Genomic DNA, 13,536 nt, shown 5'->3' on the forward strand with positions numbered 1-13,536 from the left:
ATATTAAATTAAATAGTTTAGGGGTGGGGGAAAGCATGTGTTCATTTTTATGTGGCCTATTTCTCTTGTAACTGGGGCTTTCTTAGCAACTACAGTTACAGAAGAAATCAGCCCAAATGATGCAACATCTGTCACAATCAGCAGCTCTGTATTTTGACAGTTGTCCCTATGATTGCTGGTACCAATGCAGGCAGTTGCACTGCTGCTGCTTCTAATTTTTTGCACAATGCTCACTGAGAGTACATAGAAATCAAAATGATTGAAACTATAAAAGTTTAATTTACGAAAAAAAAGCAAATAAACAAAACACGTTTTTGCATTCTCCTCAGGTTATCTAACAGCCAAGCACACGACCACTAATCCTGAGTGTCATGTAAAAACAGTCTGGCAGAAAGATGACACTTTCCAGAATATAAATCACCCCAAGAGTTTATGCATTCATTTAGTCAAAAAAGAATGCTGGGGAATTGCCACCAGCAGAAATGTAAATGCTTTCCTTGACAGTAATATTTTATAACTGGGTATTTATTGTACAATTTGTATGTAGATCAACTGTATTCTAACTCTATGATGATGAGGAGCGGTCTTCATGAGAAACCCTTGTACTCGTGTCAGTTTAGCGTGTGACAATCACATAGTGGCTTCAAATGCAGAACAATGTGGCCATGTATGCACATGGCCAATATTTACTCTGTAACTGGAGCTACACTGTTTGTAGAGGACATGGTCTTGCATAGTATGAATTGGGGACAGAATCTCAACAATATATATGGATAGATTTTTAATTTTATATTGGTTTATGAAAAAGTTATTATTATTACACAAACATTTCATTAGCAAAAAAAAAAAAAACTTACTCTCCAAGCTTTGCCCAAATGGCCAGGGCTACTCTTAGGATGATCTCAGACCCCTCAAAGAACACAGAGTCCCAAATTTTAAGAACAGTGTGGTTTGGAAGACAAGTTGCAAACAGAGTCAAGAACCACTGCATAGTAAACACATTAGTGAGAGGGGGCTCATAACCACCTGCAAAATTAAAAAAAAAAAAAAAAAAAAAGTTATTCATGTTTAGCTTAAAGGGAACCTGTCATCAGGTTTGGCCGATATAAGATATGGTCACCCCCTTTTCAGGGGTTATCTACTGCAGTGCGCAGGTGCAGGGCCTCTTTGACCTTTCCTGGTACCTGCGCACTGCAGTACTTTATTCTGCCCTCAACAGGACAGAGAAGTACGCCTGTGCCGGAGCGCGATGTCGGGGAGCCATGACGCAAGCAGGATCGCAGCGATCATAAGAAGATGCAAGACCCCGGATCCGGGCCTGCAACACCCATTGGACCGGACCGCCCTCCGGGTGAGTATAATAAAACTTATTTTTCTTATCTTTCAGGTCGGATCGGGGGCTTATCTACAGTATTATAATGTACCTTTAATGTATCTTCTTTAAGTGACAGCGCTTGCATAATTTACTTTAATAGAAATGTAGCTAATCTAAAATTGAATGTATATTTCAATATTGCAACTGATATTGGTAAAGTAGTTCATTAATTAAAGCACAAGATAAAGTTTCTATGACTGTTTTTCTTTAGTAAAGCCATGTAGACAGGGTTAAACGTATTCATTGTTAATAAACATACCCCCACTTTCTCGATTTGCAGTTCTCTGAAGTACATCCAAATGGTGAGACAGATCTGGCAGCTTCATTCTCAAGAGATCCCTAAACACCGCCATATCCACTGACAGTGCCCGCAGATTATTGACAAAGTAGCTGTCTGGCAGCACTTTGTCAATGAGATAAATCATTATCTGTGGTAGGAGACAAGCAATGTTTATGTTTAGACAACTAGCATGTAAAATAATAATGTGTATTGTATACAAAGGGCTACAAACAGGGGAACAACAGATGTTCACGTGTCATAAGGGCTCGCTCACCATCGTCAACAATTAACGATCGGCAGATCAGCAGTCGTTTAATAGCTTGTGTAGACAGTCCGACCACAGAATGATAGCCAACACAACCATCCTGTGTTCATATAATACCAATGTTTTCGGCAGCGCATCATCTTGTGTTAAACAAAACATATGCTGACAACAATTTTTAAGCAAATGTAAAAATTATTTCATCCAACAGACATGCAATCTGTTTTCTCATCATTAGACCAGCAGATTATTAGCCGCTTGTTTAGACAAGCAGATTATTGGGAAATGGCCAGTCCTGATCATAACCTAGCATAAATATACGCTAAAGAGAATTTAGACTGGCTACAATATGTTAGAGTATAGGCTGAACTCTATGGACTCAAGTATACCTTCAACCTTATAAACTATGAAACTGCAACCAAGCGGCGACTGGTAAGCACCCGCCTACTAGTGATCGTTTAATAGAATGTTTAGATAGGCTGACCGCATTTCCAGACACACAGAACAGACATGAATACGATCATCCTGTGAACATAGTGTCATTGTTCCCACCGGCACACATCTTATTTACACAGGACAATGTGCTGAAAAGAAGGATTCATAAAGCAAGTTTAAAATTAATTTCACCTGATGAATGAGCATTTTTGTCTTGTTTGACTGGCAGCTTATTTACACATGATGATAATCTAAGAAACTTTTATTCTCGATAATCACCCAGTGTAAATGCACTAATCATAGTCAACCGCAATTAAAAAAAGGTTTAATCTACCTTAAGAAATCATGGCCATTAAGCAATCACCAAATTGGCTACATGCAATGGGATAGAAGACAGGTTAGTGGCGTAACTATTGGGACACAGTCTCGATATCATTATCGTCCAGTGTAAATGCAAAATAACAACACTAAATGGGCGACACTAGTTACAAAGCAACTGTTAATATTTATTATATAAACACACAAATACACACAAAAGATAATGTCAGCCATACATTTGATGTAATGTTCTGTTAAAAAAATATATATATTTATCAATCAAGACGGGTCCAACATGACATATACAGAGCTACATTATTTTGACATTCTTCTGTTCTTTCCATATGATGCACACAAGTTTTATGTAGCATGCATCATCTACATTGCAAAATTTTGAAAATCCATAGACTGTCAAGTGTGTTTGACATGCGTGTGGGAGCACAATAAGTTTCATTAACCAAACACAAGATAAATTAAGTATTCTTTTTAATATGCATTTGCTTAGCTGGCATAGACAATGCTATAGCAATTCAATGGAATCCTGAACAAAAAAAAAAAAAAATCAAAACTAAAAAAACAATGTACACTTTGCAGTAATGGGCTGGGTACTCTGGGCACAGATTCACATAAAGCTGAATGACAAGCGTGTGACCATAGCCTACCGTGCATTATACATAAAATGTACCATAGCAAGCACCTTTTGAATATCAAGAGGTAACTGTCACTTCATGCAGGGTCTAATATTTTTTTTGGGGGGGATAAAACAATGTCTGTGAAGAGATATGAATAATTCATATATCCTTTCAAGATTTATAAGATGATAAAAAAAAATGTTTTCCTTTTTTCATAAATATTAATTTTAATCTTTCTGCTTCACTGGTTCAGTGAAATGTTACAATAGAGGAGCTTTCATGAAATTAACACATGACTAATTAATGTTTTATTTTTTGTAAGTTATGCGGCTTCAGTTCTCTATGAATTATTAACAAGAGCAGGCTCTTTCACTATAAAATGTTGCCAGGAGAAATAATCTCCTATGCATTTATTAAGTGCATTTCAAGATACTTAGCATTTGCTATTACGTCAAAGAAAAGATATTTTATTATTCCAATGGTATACAACACACCATATTTTTGCATTCTACTTAAAAAGAGAGGTTTCTCTTAAGATATATACAGTTAGAAATCAAAATGTAATCAACTCCGATTGCAAACTCGGTTTATTAGAAAAAATATACTAACTTGCTGCTGTTTGTATTAAACCAGACAAAAATCTTTAATATATCTCAACACGACAAATAAAACAAATGGATCTTGAAAGCTCAACAAAAAATGCCATATTTAATGACCAACGCCGTCTCAGAAATTATAAACCCTGCATCACAGGTGTCTTTAGTATTTAATATATCACCTGTGGCTGAAATGACCTGCTGCAGACATGATATATAGCCAAACACCAGATTTTGGTATAATTCTTAAGGATTCCTGGTACGTTCCTCATGGGCCATAGCCTCCAGTTCACCAAAACTCTTGGGTTTGTGTGCTGCAAATGCATTCTTTAAAACCCAGCAAAGAGTTTGTAAGGGGTTAAACTCAGGCGACCAACAGCCATTCCAAAATCTTGCAGGACTACTTCTGAAAACAAACCTCAGTGAACTTTGAGGCATGCTTTGGTTAAATTGCCTTGTTGTACGGTCCAATTGTGACCAAAAGGCAGCTTCCCTACTGGAGATGTGACGTTTTCTCTTGGTATTTGCCAATATTTTATTATATCCATCTTGCCACCTATATGCTGCAGTCCAAGCATTTAATGTGTTTTATCTGCAGCAACTGATGAAAACCTTGACTTCCTACATCTGGTGAGTTTAAAAATAGCTGATTTGCAAATGTGTGCTCTTATGAGGGATTCTATTACGGATGAGGTACATAGTCTGAGACTGCAGTTGCCATTAAAGGGCCATTTTGTGTTGAATTTTGAGAAACCACTTTATAGTAGTTGTCTTCAGCAATTTAAAGACTTCTTGGTTGATACTAGAACATTTCTTAGCGTATACACATATATACACACAAATGCACACTCATATAGAGATCTCATATACAGTCAATATCGAAACCGAAACAACTAAAAGGAAAACCTGCGGAATTATCGATATCACATGATGGACAGATTTGTTAAAGACATGCAAGTGATGAAAAAAAATTAAAACTAAATTTTTAAAACATTTTGATTTATTCAGCATTGAGTATGCACCCCACATGCATAAATATGAGCACTTACATGCCTTGACATGCTATCAACGGTTGTCTGCAGGGCCGGACTGGTCATTTGGCAATTCTGGCAAATACCAGAAGGGCCTCTATGGTCGTGGGCTACCTTGTCTGCTACATTGTTAACAGAATCGGTGTTCTACAGACACCCATACTGTTAAGAGTTGTGATGGACCACAAATTCGATGACTCCATCACTTATCCAGCAGGCCGCGGGAATCATTAGAAATATTGGCCTTGTGCTAAATCTTCTTTTCCTCTATCCAAGGTAAAATTAGGAATATATCCCAATCTGGTGCTTGGGGACAGGGACAGCATGGGCCTGTGTGATTTCAAAAGCCAGAGCTAAACTTCTGTCTCAGTCCGTACCTGGTTGTGAGTACTATTCTGCCAAGCTGAATGCACTTAGGCACGCAAATCATCAAGAGCTGCTACTGACTGCTCCATTTGCAATTGCTAGCCAATGATATTCCAGATATGCTCAATGGGAGACAAGTTTGGAGATGCCACAGACTATAGCACATTGTTGTATTGAAAAACGTCTGGGAAACGTTGAAGAAATGGCCATACTACTGGTTCGACAACCAAATCAAAGTTATGCTGAACAGCGCGGGCTGTGCTGATGCTAAGTGCTCCCGTCATTATAGGACCTGTGAAGAGGTAATGAAGAGGGCGAGCTGGAGCATCACTTGACAGCCCTCTTCATTATGTCACCACAGGACCTGCAGACACTGCACTAGAAACAATGCAGCTTCCTCTTACAGGACCTGTGGTGAGGTAATAAGAGGGAGGGCTCTGTGCGGTCATGTGATGCTCCAGCCCTTCATTTCCTCGCCACAGGTCCTGTAAGCTATAGAGAGATACTTTCGGTTTTCTAGCGTGGCTGGCTGGCTGGAGGACCTGCACTGATGTGAGCACAGCCTGTACAAGTAAGAATTAATTAAAAGTTTAGTAATTACAACACATAAAAAAAACTCTGACACTCCTGTGGTGAACTATAACTCCCAGCATGCCATAGGATCCACAGGACATGCTGGGAGTTATAGTTCTCCCACAGAATCTTAAAGCAGGAATCCAGTGTTATTTTTCAGTGTTGGAGTGGTGCTTTAAATTTAAACCCTGTGCCCTCATTCTTATACTCACCCTCCAGCGTCTTCATGTAGTACTTTACAGACACCACACTGGTTCCGCGGCACCATCTTCTACCCATAGCTTCCAACATAATAACATACTATTTTTATAATAACACCACATATAATAGTATGTTATTTATGTTATTAAATATTTTACCACTTTTTTCCCCATTTTCCACCTCTAAAACCTGGGTGCGTCTTATAGTCTGATGCGTCTTATTGGCCGAAAAATATGGTACTTGCTAAAGAACGCAGCAGCAGTGGATTATATACAAAATAATGTGAAGACCTGCGATAAACATGTAAGATCAAGTGTTTTCATTGTAATGGGGACACAGAGGTTTTTGGACCTCTTTCCCCATGTTGGATTTCCACATCCAGAAAGTTTTTACCTGACTTTTTCTAGAAAGTTAGGTCTTTTATTCTGGGATTAGGGTGTCTTTTGTGCTTATTTGGCAATAAGTTTAGAAAAAATAACCAGTCTGGGCCTGCCCACTGTTTTCTTAAATAAAATGGACAGCCAAACTAGAGAAAGGTACTCTTATAGCTGTAGTACAGATGCTTTACAATAGTCTAAAGTGCCATATATTCTGGTACAAAGTGGAGTTTGAGATCGTAAAAACTGAGACAATGTGCTGTAGCTTCAAAACAAGCCACACCGCCACCATACATGACAGTAAGAGCTTGTTTTACATTTGCATTTTTGGCAGGTTTTCTTTTCTGCAAGTTTTTGCAACGGAAAAAAACACAGCATTTTACAGTACCAAATATTAGAAAAACTGATGTATTTTACACAGTTTTTCCAAAAATGTGCACATATTCTTAGGGGTGTTTCTGGTGATACAATGTTTGAGTTTCATCAAAATTTATGCTGTGCTCAAGCATCACTTTACCTACCTTAAGTGCATCACCTTCATTGCCCTCCATTACTTCCAGTATGAGGGCAGCTAGAATATTAAATCCTTGGCAGTAACCTACAGTCTTGTTCCACCTGGCATAAGCCAAAAGCACACGTTTGAGAACCACTCTATCTTGTTCTGCCTCCTGCCCACAATAGGAGCTGCATCCTGTTCTATGAAGATCCTGAAATAAATCAGATATACAAATAACACAAAACAATTATTAAACTGAAGAACTGCCTGTGGAATCCCTAGGTGTGAAAACAAAGGGAGGAAGAAACCAAAATAAAATACTGATCTGGGTTGGTTATAAGGCTCCAAATAAAAAGGCAGAAAATCTTCTCCTGAAGCATACAGATGAGCTATTAAAATCATGACAAAGTAATTATTATTGAGAACCTCAGCTATCTCGAAATATATTAGGAAGCAGAAATCTGCAGGTCCAGCAACCCGTTTGGTGTCGGAAAAGCATATCCCTTCCAGTTTGCAGAAACCTCCAATGGTACCCGGATTTCTTTTTGTTACCCAGAACGAAATACTTAGAGCCATTGTAGGACTTAATACTGGTTTAGTGTGTCCCTGGTTCATCCTGGTGCAAGACTATGCCCAGGACTCATGGCCAGAGTATATAGGCAGTTGCTGGCTAATCTAGGCATTTATAACATTGACTGACCCTTAAAGGAGTATTCCAATCTCTAAGATTCTCTCCCATTATGTAGTAGGTGTAATAATAATAATATTAGCAAATACCTCCAATTAGAAACGTAGTATAATTTTTCTGATTCATGAGCAGGCATTGCAGGACCTTAGATATCCATGGTTACGACCACTGATATAGTGACCGTTAAGTTAGCTAGTTGCTAGTGGTTATAACCATGGATACTTAAGGTCCTGCAATGCTTAAACCCCAAACCTAAATCCAATTGACTACTACTGGGAAATTATGTATCAGTGCATCTAATGCTCCTCTTCAGAACCTTACTGATACTCTGATCCATGCCTGGGAGGAAATCCTCCCAGGACACTATCCATCAGCTCACTAGGAGCATACCCAAATATTGCCAGCTGTGCTTACAAGCATATGAGGGATATATAGACTGCAGACTCACATTGTGAGTTGTCAGGATGAAATCCAATAATATTTGAGTAGTATGTGATTTACTTTGGTATTTGTGGTGATTCAGAAGCTAGCCCTCAATTTGTTGAGAGATTAGTTTCCAGTGACCACTGGTATGTCATGTCTCAATAAATTACACAATTTCCAACAGCAAAGATTTTCAACTTGAATTGAAACCAAATATTGAATTGTTTCCGAAAAAAAATTTAACATTGTAGTTTTACATCTATACAAGTCACTAGTGCGGCCACATTTAGAATACGGTGTGCAATTTTGGGCTCTGGTGTATAAGAAGAACATAGCTGAACTAAAGCTGTGGACAAAGAAGAGCAATCGAGTTTATTAATGCAATCGGTGGATTGCGGTGCCCAGACAGGTTATATACACTGCTCAAAAAAATAAAGGGAACACTTAAACAGAATATAACTCCAAGTAAATCAAACTTCTGTGAAATCAAACTGTCCACTTAGGAAGCAACACTGATTGACAATCAATTTCACATGCTGTTGTGTAAATGGAATAGACAACAGATGAAAATTATTGGCAAATATCAAGACACCCTGAATAAAGGAGTGATTCTGCAGGTGGGGACCACAGACCACATCTCAGTACTAATGCTTTCTGGCTGATGTTTTGGTCACTTTTGAATGTTGCTTGTGCTTTCACACTTGTGGTAGCATGAGACAGACTCTACAACCCACACAAGTGGCTCAGGTAGTGCAGCTCATTCAGGATGGCACATCAATGCAAGCTGTGGCAAGAAGGTATGCTGTGTCTGTCAGCATAGTGTCCAGAGGCTGGAGGCGCTACCAGTAGATAGGCCAGTACACCAGGAGACGAGGAGGGGGCCGTAGGAGGGAAACAACCCAGCAGCAGGACCGCTACCTCTGCCTTTGTGCAAGGAGGAACAGGAGGAGCACTGCCAGAGCCCTGCAAAACGACCTCCAGCAGGCCACAAATGTGCATGTGTCTGCACAAACGGTTAGAAACCGACTCCATGAGGATGGTCTGAGGGCCCGATGTCCACAGATGGGGGTTGTGCTCACAGCCCAAAACCGTGGAGGATGCTTGGCATTTGCCACAGAACACTAGGATTGGCAAATTCGCCACTGGCACCCTGTGCTCTTCACAGATGAAAGCAGGTTCACACTGAGCACATGTGACAGACGTGACAGAGTCTGGAGACGCCGTGGAGAGCGATCTGCTGCCTGCAACATCCTTCAGCATGACTGGTTTGGCAGTGGGTCAGTAACGGTGTGGGGTGGCATTTCTTTGGAGCGCCCACAGCGCTCCATGTGCTCGCCAGAAGTAGCCTGACTGCCATTAGGTACCGAGATGAGATCCTCAGACCCCTTATGAGACCATATGCTGGTGCGGTTGGCCCTGGGGTCCTCCTAATGCAGGACAATACCAGTCCTCATGTGGCTGGAGTGTGTCAGCAGTTCCTGCAAGATGAAGGCATTGAAGCCATGGACTGGCCCACCCCTTCCCCAGACCTGAATCCGATTGAGCATATCTGGGACATCATGTATCGCTCCATCCACCAACGTCACATTGCACCACAGACTGTCCAGGAGTTGGTGGATGCTTTAGTCCAGGTCTGGGAGGAGATCTCTCAGGAGACCATCCGCTGCCTCATCAGGAGCATGTCCAGGCGTTGTGCAGTAGGGAGGTCATACAGGCACGTGGAGGCCACACCCAATACTGAGCCTCATTTTGACTTGTTTTAAAGACGTTACATTCCTCCATTGGTTAATAAATTTGGTTTCCATTGATGATTTTTGTGTGATTTTGTTGTCAGCACATTCAACTTTGTACAGAACAAAGTCTTCAATGCGAATATTTCATTCATTCAGATCTAGGATGTGTTATTTGAGTGTTCCCTTTAGTTTTTTGGGCAGTGTAAAATCGAAGTAATTCAGTTTGGAGAAAAAAAGAGGACTCACTCCGATTAGTACTCATCCAAGGACAATGTTCATATACATGAATGGACAGCACACCAATCTTCAAAATTATATTGGTTTTACTTACCTAAGCCTGTAACGATGACAAGACATTCTCTAGGTCTATGATTAAGATTTAATCATCACATACGGCAAATCTTCACTTTACGAGCAGTGAGACTGTGGAACTTAGGACTATAGTACAAGCTCAATGGACCTGTGTCTTTTCTGAACCTTACAGGGGTTGTCTAACCTTTTTCCAGGTGCCCCCCGCTATCCAAATTCCTGTGTACCATGGACTGAAATTTGATTACCTTCACTATTTGTATTCCCATTGAGTCATCATCAGGATTGCTTCTTTCATTGAATGTAAAGCGCATCGTCTTATCCCAGTCTATCGAAATGCTGTGCAGGTACTGATCTGCAAGTGTCAGCCATACCTAAACAAACAAGAAAAAGTCAGCAATGCAGAATAGATATGTCATATTTCAAATATGGGAGAATATATTTAATTTGCGCTACTTTTTTGGCTTCCAAAGTCACGTGTTCTGGTGACAATTCTTAGCTAAAAATTTGTGACTTTTCTCTCCAACCAGTTACTTTTCAAACATGGTGAGGGAAAGTGGAGAGGGCTTAGAAGGAAGGGACATGACCAATGATCACCTGACAAAATGATTACGTTTAAAGTACGGACAAAGTGCAAACGTGCCACAAAGCTCAGAGGAGGCACGTCATCAAAAAAGCGATGCTGCAATTTTATGCGACAGAATTCCTATGTCATAGGGAATACAAGAGATACAGAAGGAGGGGTGATAGCTCCTTTTAAACAAGATAAATATATGGGCACAGCTATGATTGGTGACTACAGTTTAATGCAATGTTTAACAGACAAAAGGAGTCTACAATCCACCTTCTGCTGACTTGATACAAGCAGAAATCCACTGCTACCAGCTCATTGGGAAGTTGAGGAGTAGAGCGTTCATTTATATCACAGTAAGAACAGACTACTTATAAACTGGAAGCGACTAAATCACAATTATGAAAACTCGTAACAGCTACTGGTGAAATGTATCTTGGAGTTGGAGCTTCTTTTTTAACCAAATATTGTTTACTAAAACACATCAGCCTTTTGGATTGTTTGTTTGCATCTCATGGTCTTAAAGCATAACTCCCAAGCTATGCGAGTTGGGTGCATAGACGTGATTAAACACTGAGCGGTACAGTGTTTGTGACAACCGTAACATGCCCAGGGAATATCATGCACCGATCCTATTCTAACTGAGAAACCTGCACAATAATCTCCGAGCAACATATTGTTCCTATGTCAACTGAAGTGCCCGATGTGCAGTGACCTCTTTCAACCCGATTTCAAATGGCCAGGAATTACATATACACTTTAAGAAGATTCACATTTGTTTTTTGTTTAACATGTTCTGGACTGCTTCATAGACCTTTAACGTCCAAGTGGTCCACACTTTCCTCTGCAGTGGTAATCTAAAACATCAGTACAGAGTATGCACTTTACAAGAGACTGTGCAGCTGTGGGCGTGGGGAGCTGGCTGTTAGACATACACATATCTATATAAGCACTGACAGTACTTCCTCCTCTGGACCCAATGATCAGTCAGCTCTGCTATGCAGCAAGGAGGCTGTATTTCCCCTAATATAACCTTCAAAGTGGTAATTTGTTGACATGCACCCTAAATAAATGAAAAAAAGGAAAAAAAATTGACACCTCAAGCCTGAATCTGTTTTTTGCCCCTCTCCTATTGGAAAAAAAATGAGTCTAATAAAAAGAAAAAAAAAATCTATATAAAGCAAAGACAAATTAAAATGTCTCTAGCAGTCTTTGTGGGGCAGTAAAAAATAAAATAGAAAAAAAATGACAAAAAAATGACAAAAAAAAAAATAAGAATTTCCAACTTTTTTTTTTGCTGATATTTGGGGAAAATGTAAAGTATAAAAGACAAATTAAACCCCAATTATAGTTAAAAGGCAAAAATTATTTGAATATCTGAACAAGAAATAATTTCAGAGCTTTTAAAAGCACACATAGAATAAAACCCAAGAATGCGCCAGATTAAGGGTCTGTGCACACGCTGCGGATTCTGCTACGGATCCACAGCAGATTTGGCCCTGCGGATACGTTGTACAGTACCATTATAACCTATGTAAAATGAAAAACGCTGTGCACATGCTGCGGAAAAATCTGCAGCATAAACGCTGCGGGTTCATTTCCGCAGCATGTCAATTCTTTGTGCGGATTCCGCAGCATTTTACACCTGCTCCATTATAGGAATCCGCAGGTGTAAAGACGCAGGGGAAATCCGCACAAATTCTGCAGAAAATCCACAGTAAATCTGCACTAAATCCGCAGGTAAAACGCAGGTCATTTTATCTGCAGATTTAGCAAAATCCGCAGGACAATATGCACCGTGTGCACATACCCTAAGAGCCTGGCCTGTTCCTGAACTGTTGTTTTTTATTTATTTTTTTAAGAGAAAAAACAGCACAAAAAGCAGATCAAAGGCTTGAAGGCTCAGAGATTGGAGTCTACTATTCAAGCTCATTCATGCAGTTTTCACTGATGCATATGTTTGCAGGAAAATTCCTCTTGGCTTCTATCTCGAGGGTATAGGGCCACAGAGCAGATGTTTAATTATTTTCCAAGACATTTAGACAGATTAATGTCGTCATGTTAAGAATACTATTTATGTAATATCGGGATGATTTAGGATTATGGTGAAACCTCAATATACATCAGCCTAAAATAAACTGAAATGGACTGAACAGGTGTAAGAGATACTAGTAAGTTTACATCTTTGCCTTATGGAAGCGTTTGTGAAGTTGGTCTTCCTACAAGCTATAGCATCACATGTTGCTGCAATACAACAGATTTGCATAACTTTACAAATAAAATCCCAAATCTCTTAAAAGCATACATTTTTTATTTTTTTTTTAAACTTACTCTCCTCCGCCATTCTTTTGGTATTCCAGTGGGCAATCTAGCAACAGCTTTAAGAGCGTCATACCACTTAAAAAGAAAAAAAACAAAGTCTTTTGTTATGATGGTTTTTTTTCCATTACTGATGAAAATGCTATATTAACATGGAATTAAACAAGAATCCATTGTTATATAATCTATAAAATTCCACTGACATTACACAGATAGAACCCTAGCATTTGCTATAGTTGAATGTGATAATGATGAAACTCCAACTAGACATTAATCTAGCAAACCCCCCACTGAGGGCACAAGACCGATAGGTATAGCCAAGGCCGGCGTACTGAGGAGGTCTGGGGCATCTCTTACCTGCTGGAAGCCATGCTGACCCAACGAAGGCTCGGGGGTAAATTTCAACTTTGTGTCCACACCTGCAGGAAAGGAGAAAGGTTTTACTCCCACAATTCATGCACTGGAAGATCTAGAGGGATTTTTGGCTATTCCACTTCTTAATCCTAGGAATAAAAAAGGAAGCAAACAAGAGTGGGAAGCCAAAGGCAGGC

The 13,536-nt window shown here is 39.6% G+C and overlaps 1 protein-coding gene across 5 annotated transcripts in view; it reads right to left on the minus strand.

Moving 5' to 3' along the window:
• TBC1D30 (TBC1 domain family member 30) overlaps window positions 1-13,536 on the minus strand; it is a 100,443-nt gene that overhangs the window by 19,752 nt on the left and 67,155 nt on the right. For all 5 annotated transcript variants that reach the window (XM_073555451.1, XM_073555449.1, XM_073555450.1 and 2 more), the window contains 6 exons: window positions 13,343-13,404; window positions 12,998-13,063; window positions 10,344-10,469; window positions 6,968-7,153; window positions 1,635-1,803; window positions 858-1,026 (listed from right to left, as the gene is read on the minus strand). In XM_073555451.1, coding sequence (XP_073411552.1) covers window positions 858-1,026; window positions 1,635-1,803; window positions 6,968-7,153; window positions 10,344-10,469; window positions 12,998-13,063; window positions 13,343-13,404 — 778 coding nt within the window. The remainder of the gene's footprint in view (window positions 1-857; window positions 1,027-1,634; window positions 1,804-6,967; window positions 7,154-10,343; window positions 10,470-12,997; window positions 13,064-13,342; window positions 13,405-13,536) is intronic.

This window comes from Dendrobates tinctorius, unplaced genomic scaffold (genome assembly GCF_039654945.1).
Source record: "Dendrobates tinctorius isolate UK_male_01 unplaced genomic scaffold, ASM3965494v1 ptg000224l, whole genome shotgun sequence".
NCBI lineage: Eukaryota > Metazoa > Chordata > Amphibia > Anura > Dendrobatidae > Dendrobates > Dendrobates tinctorius.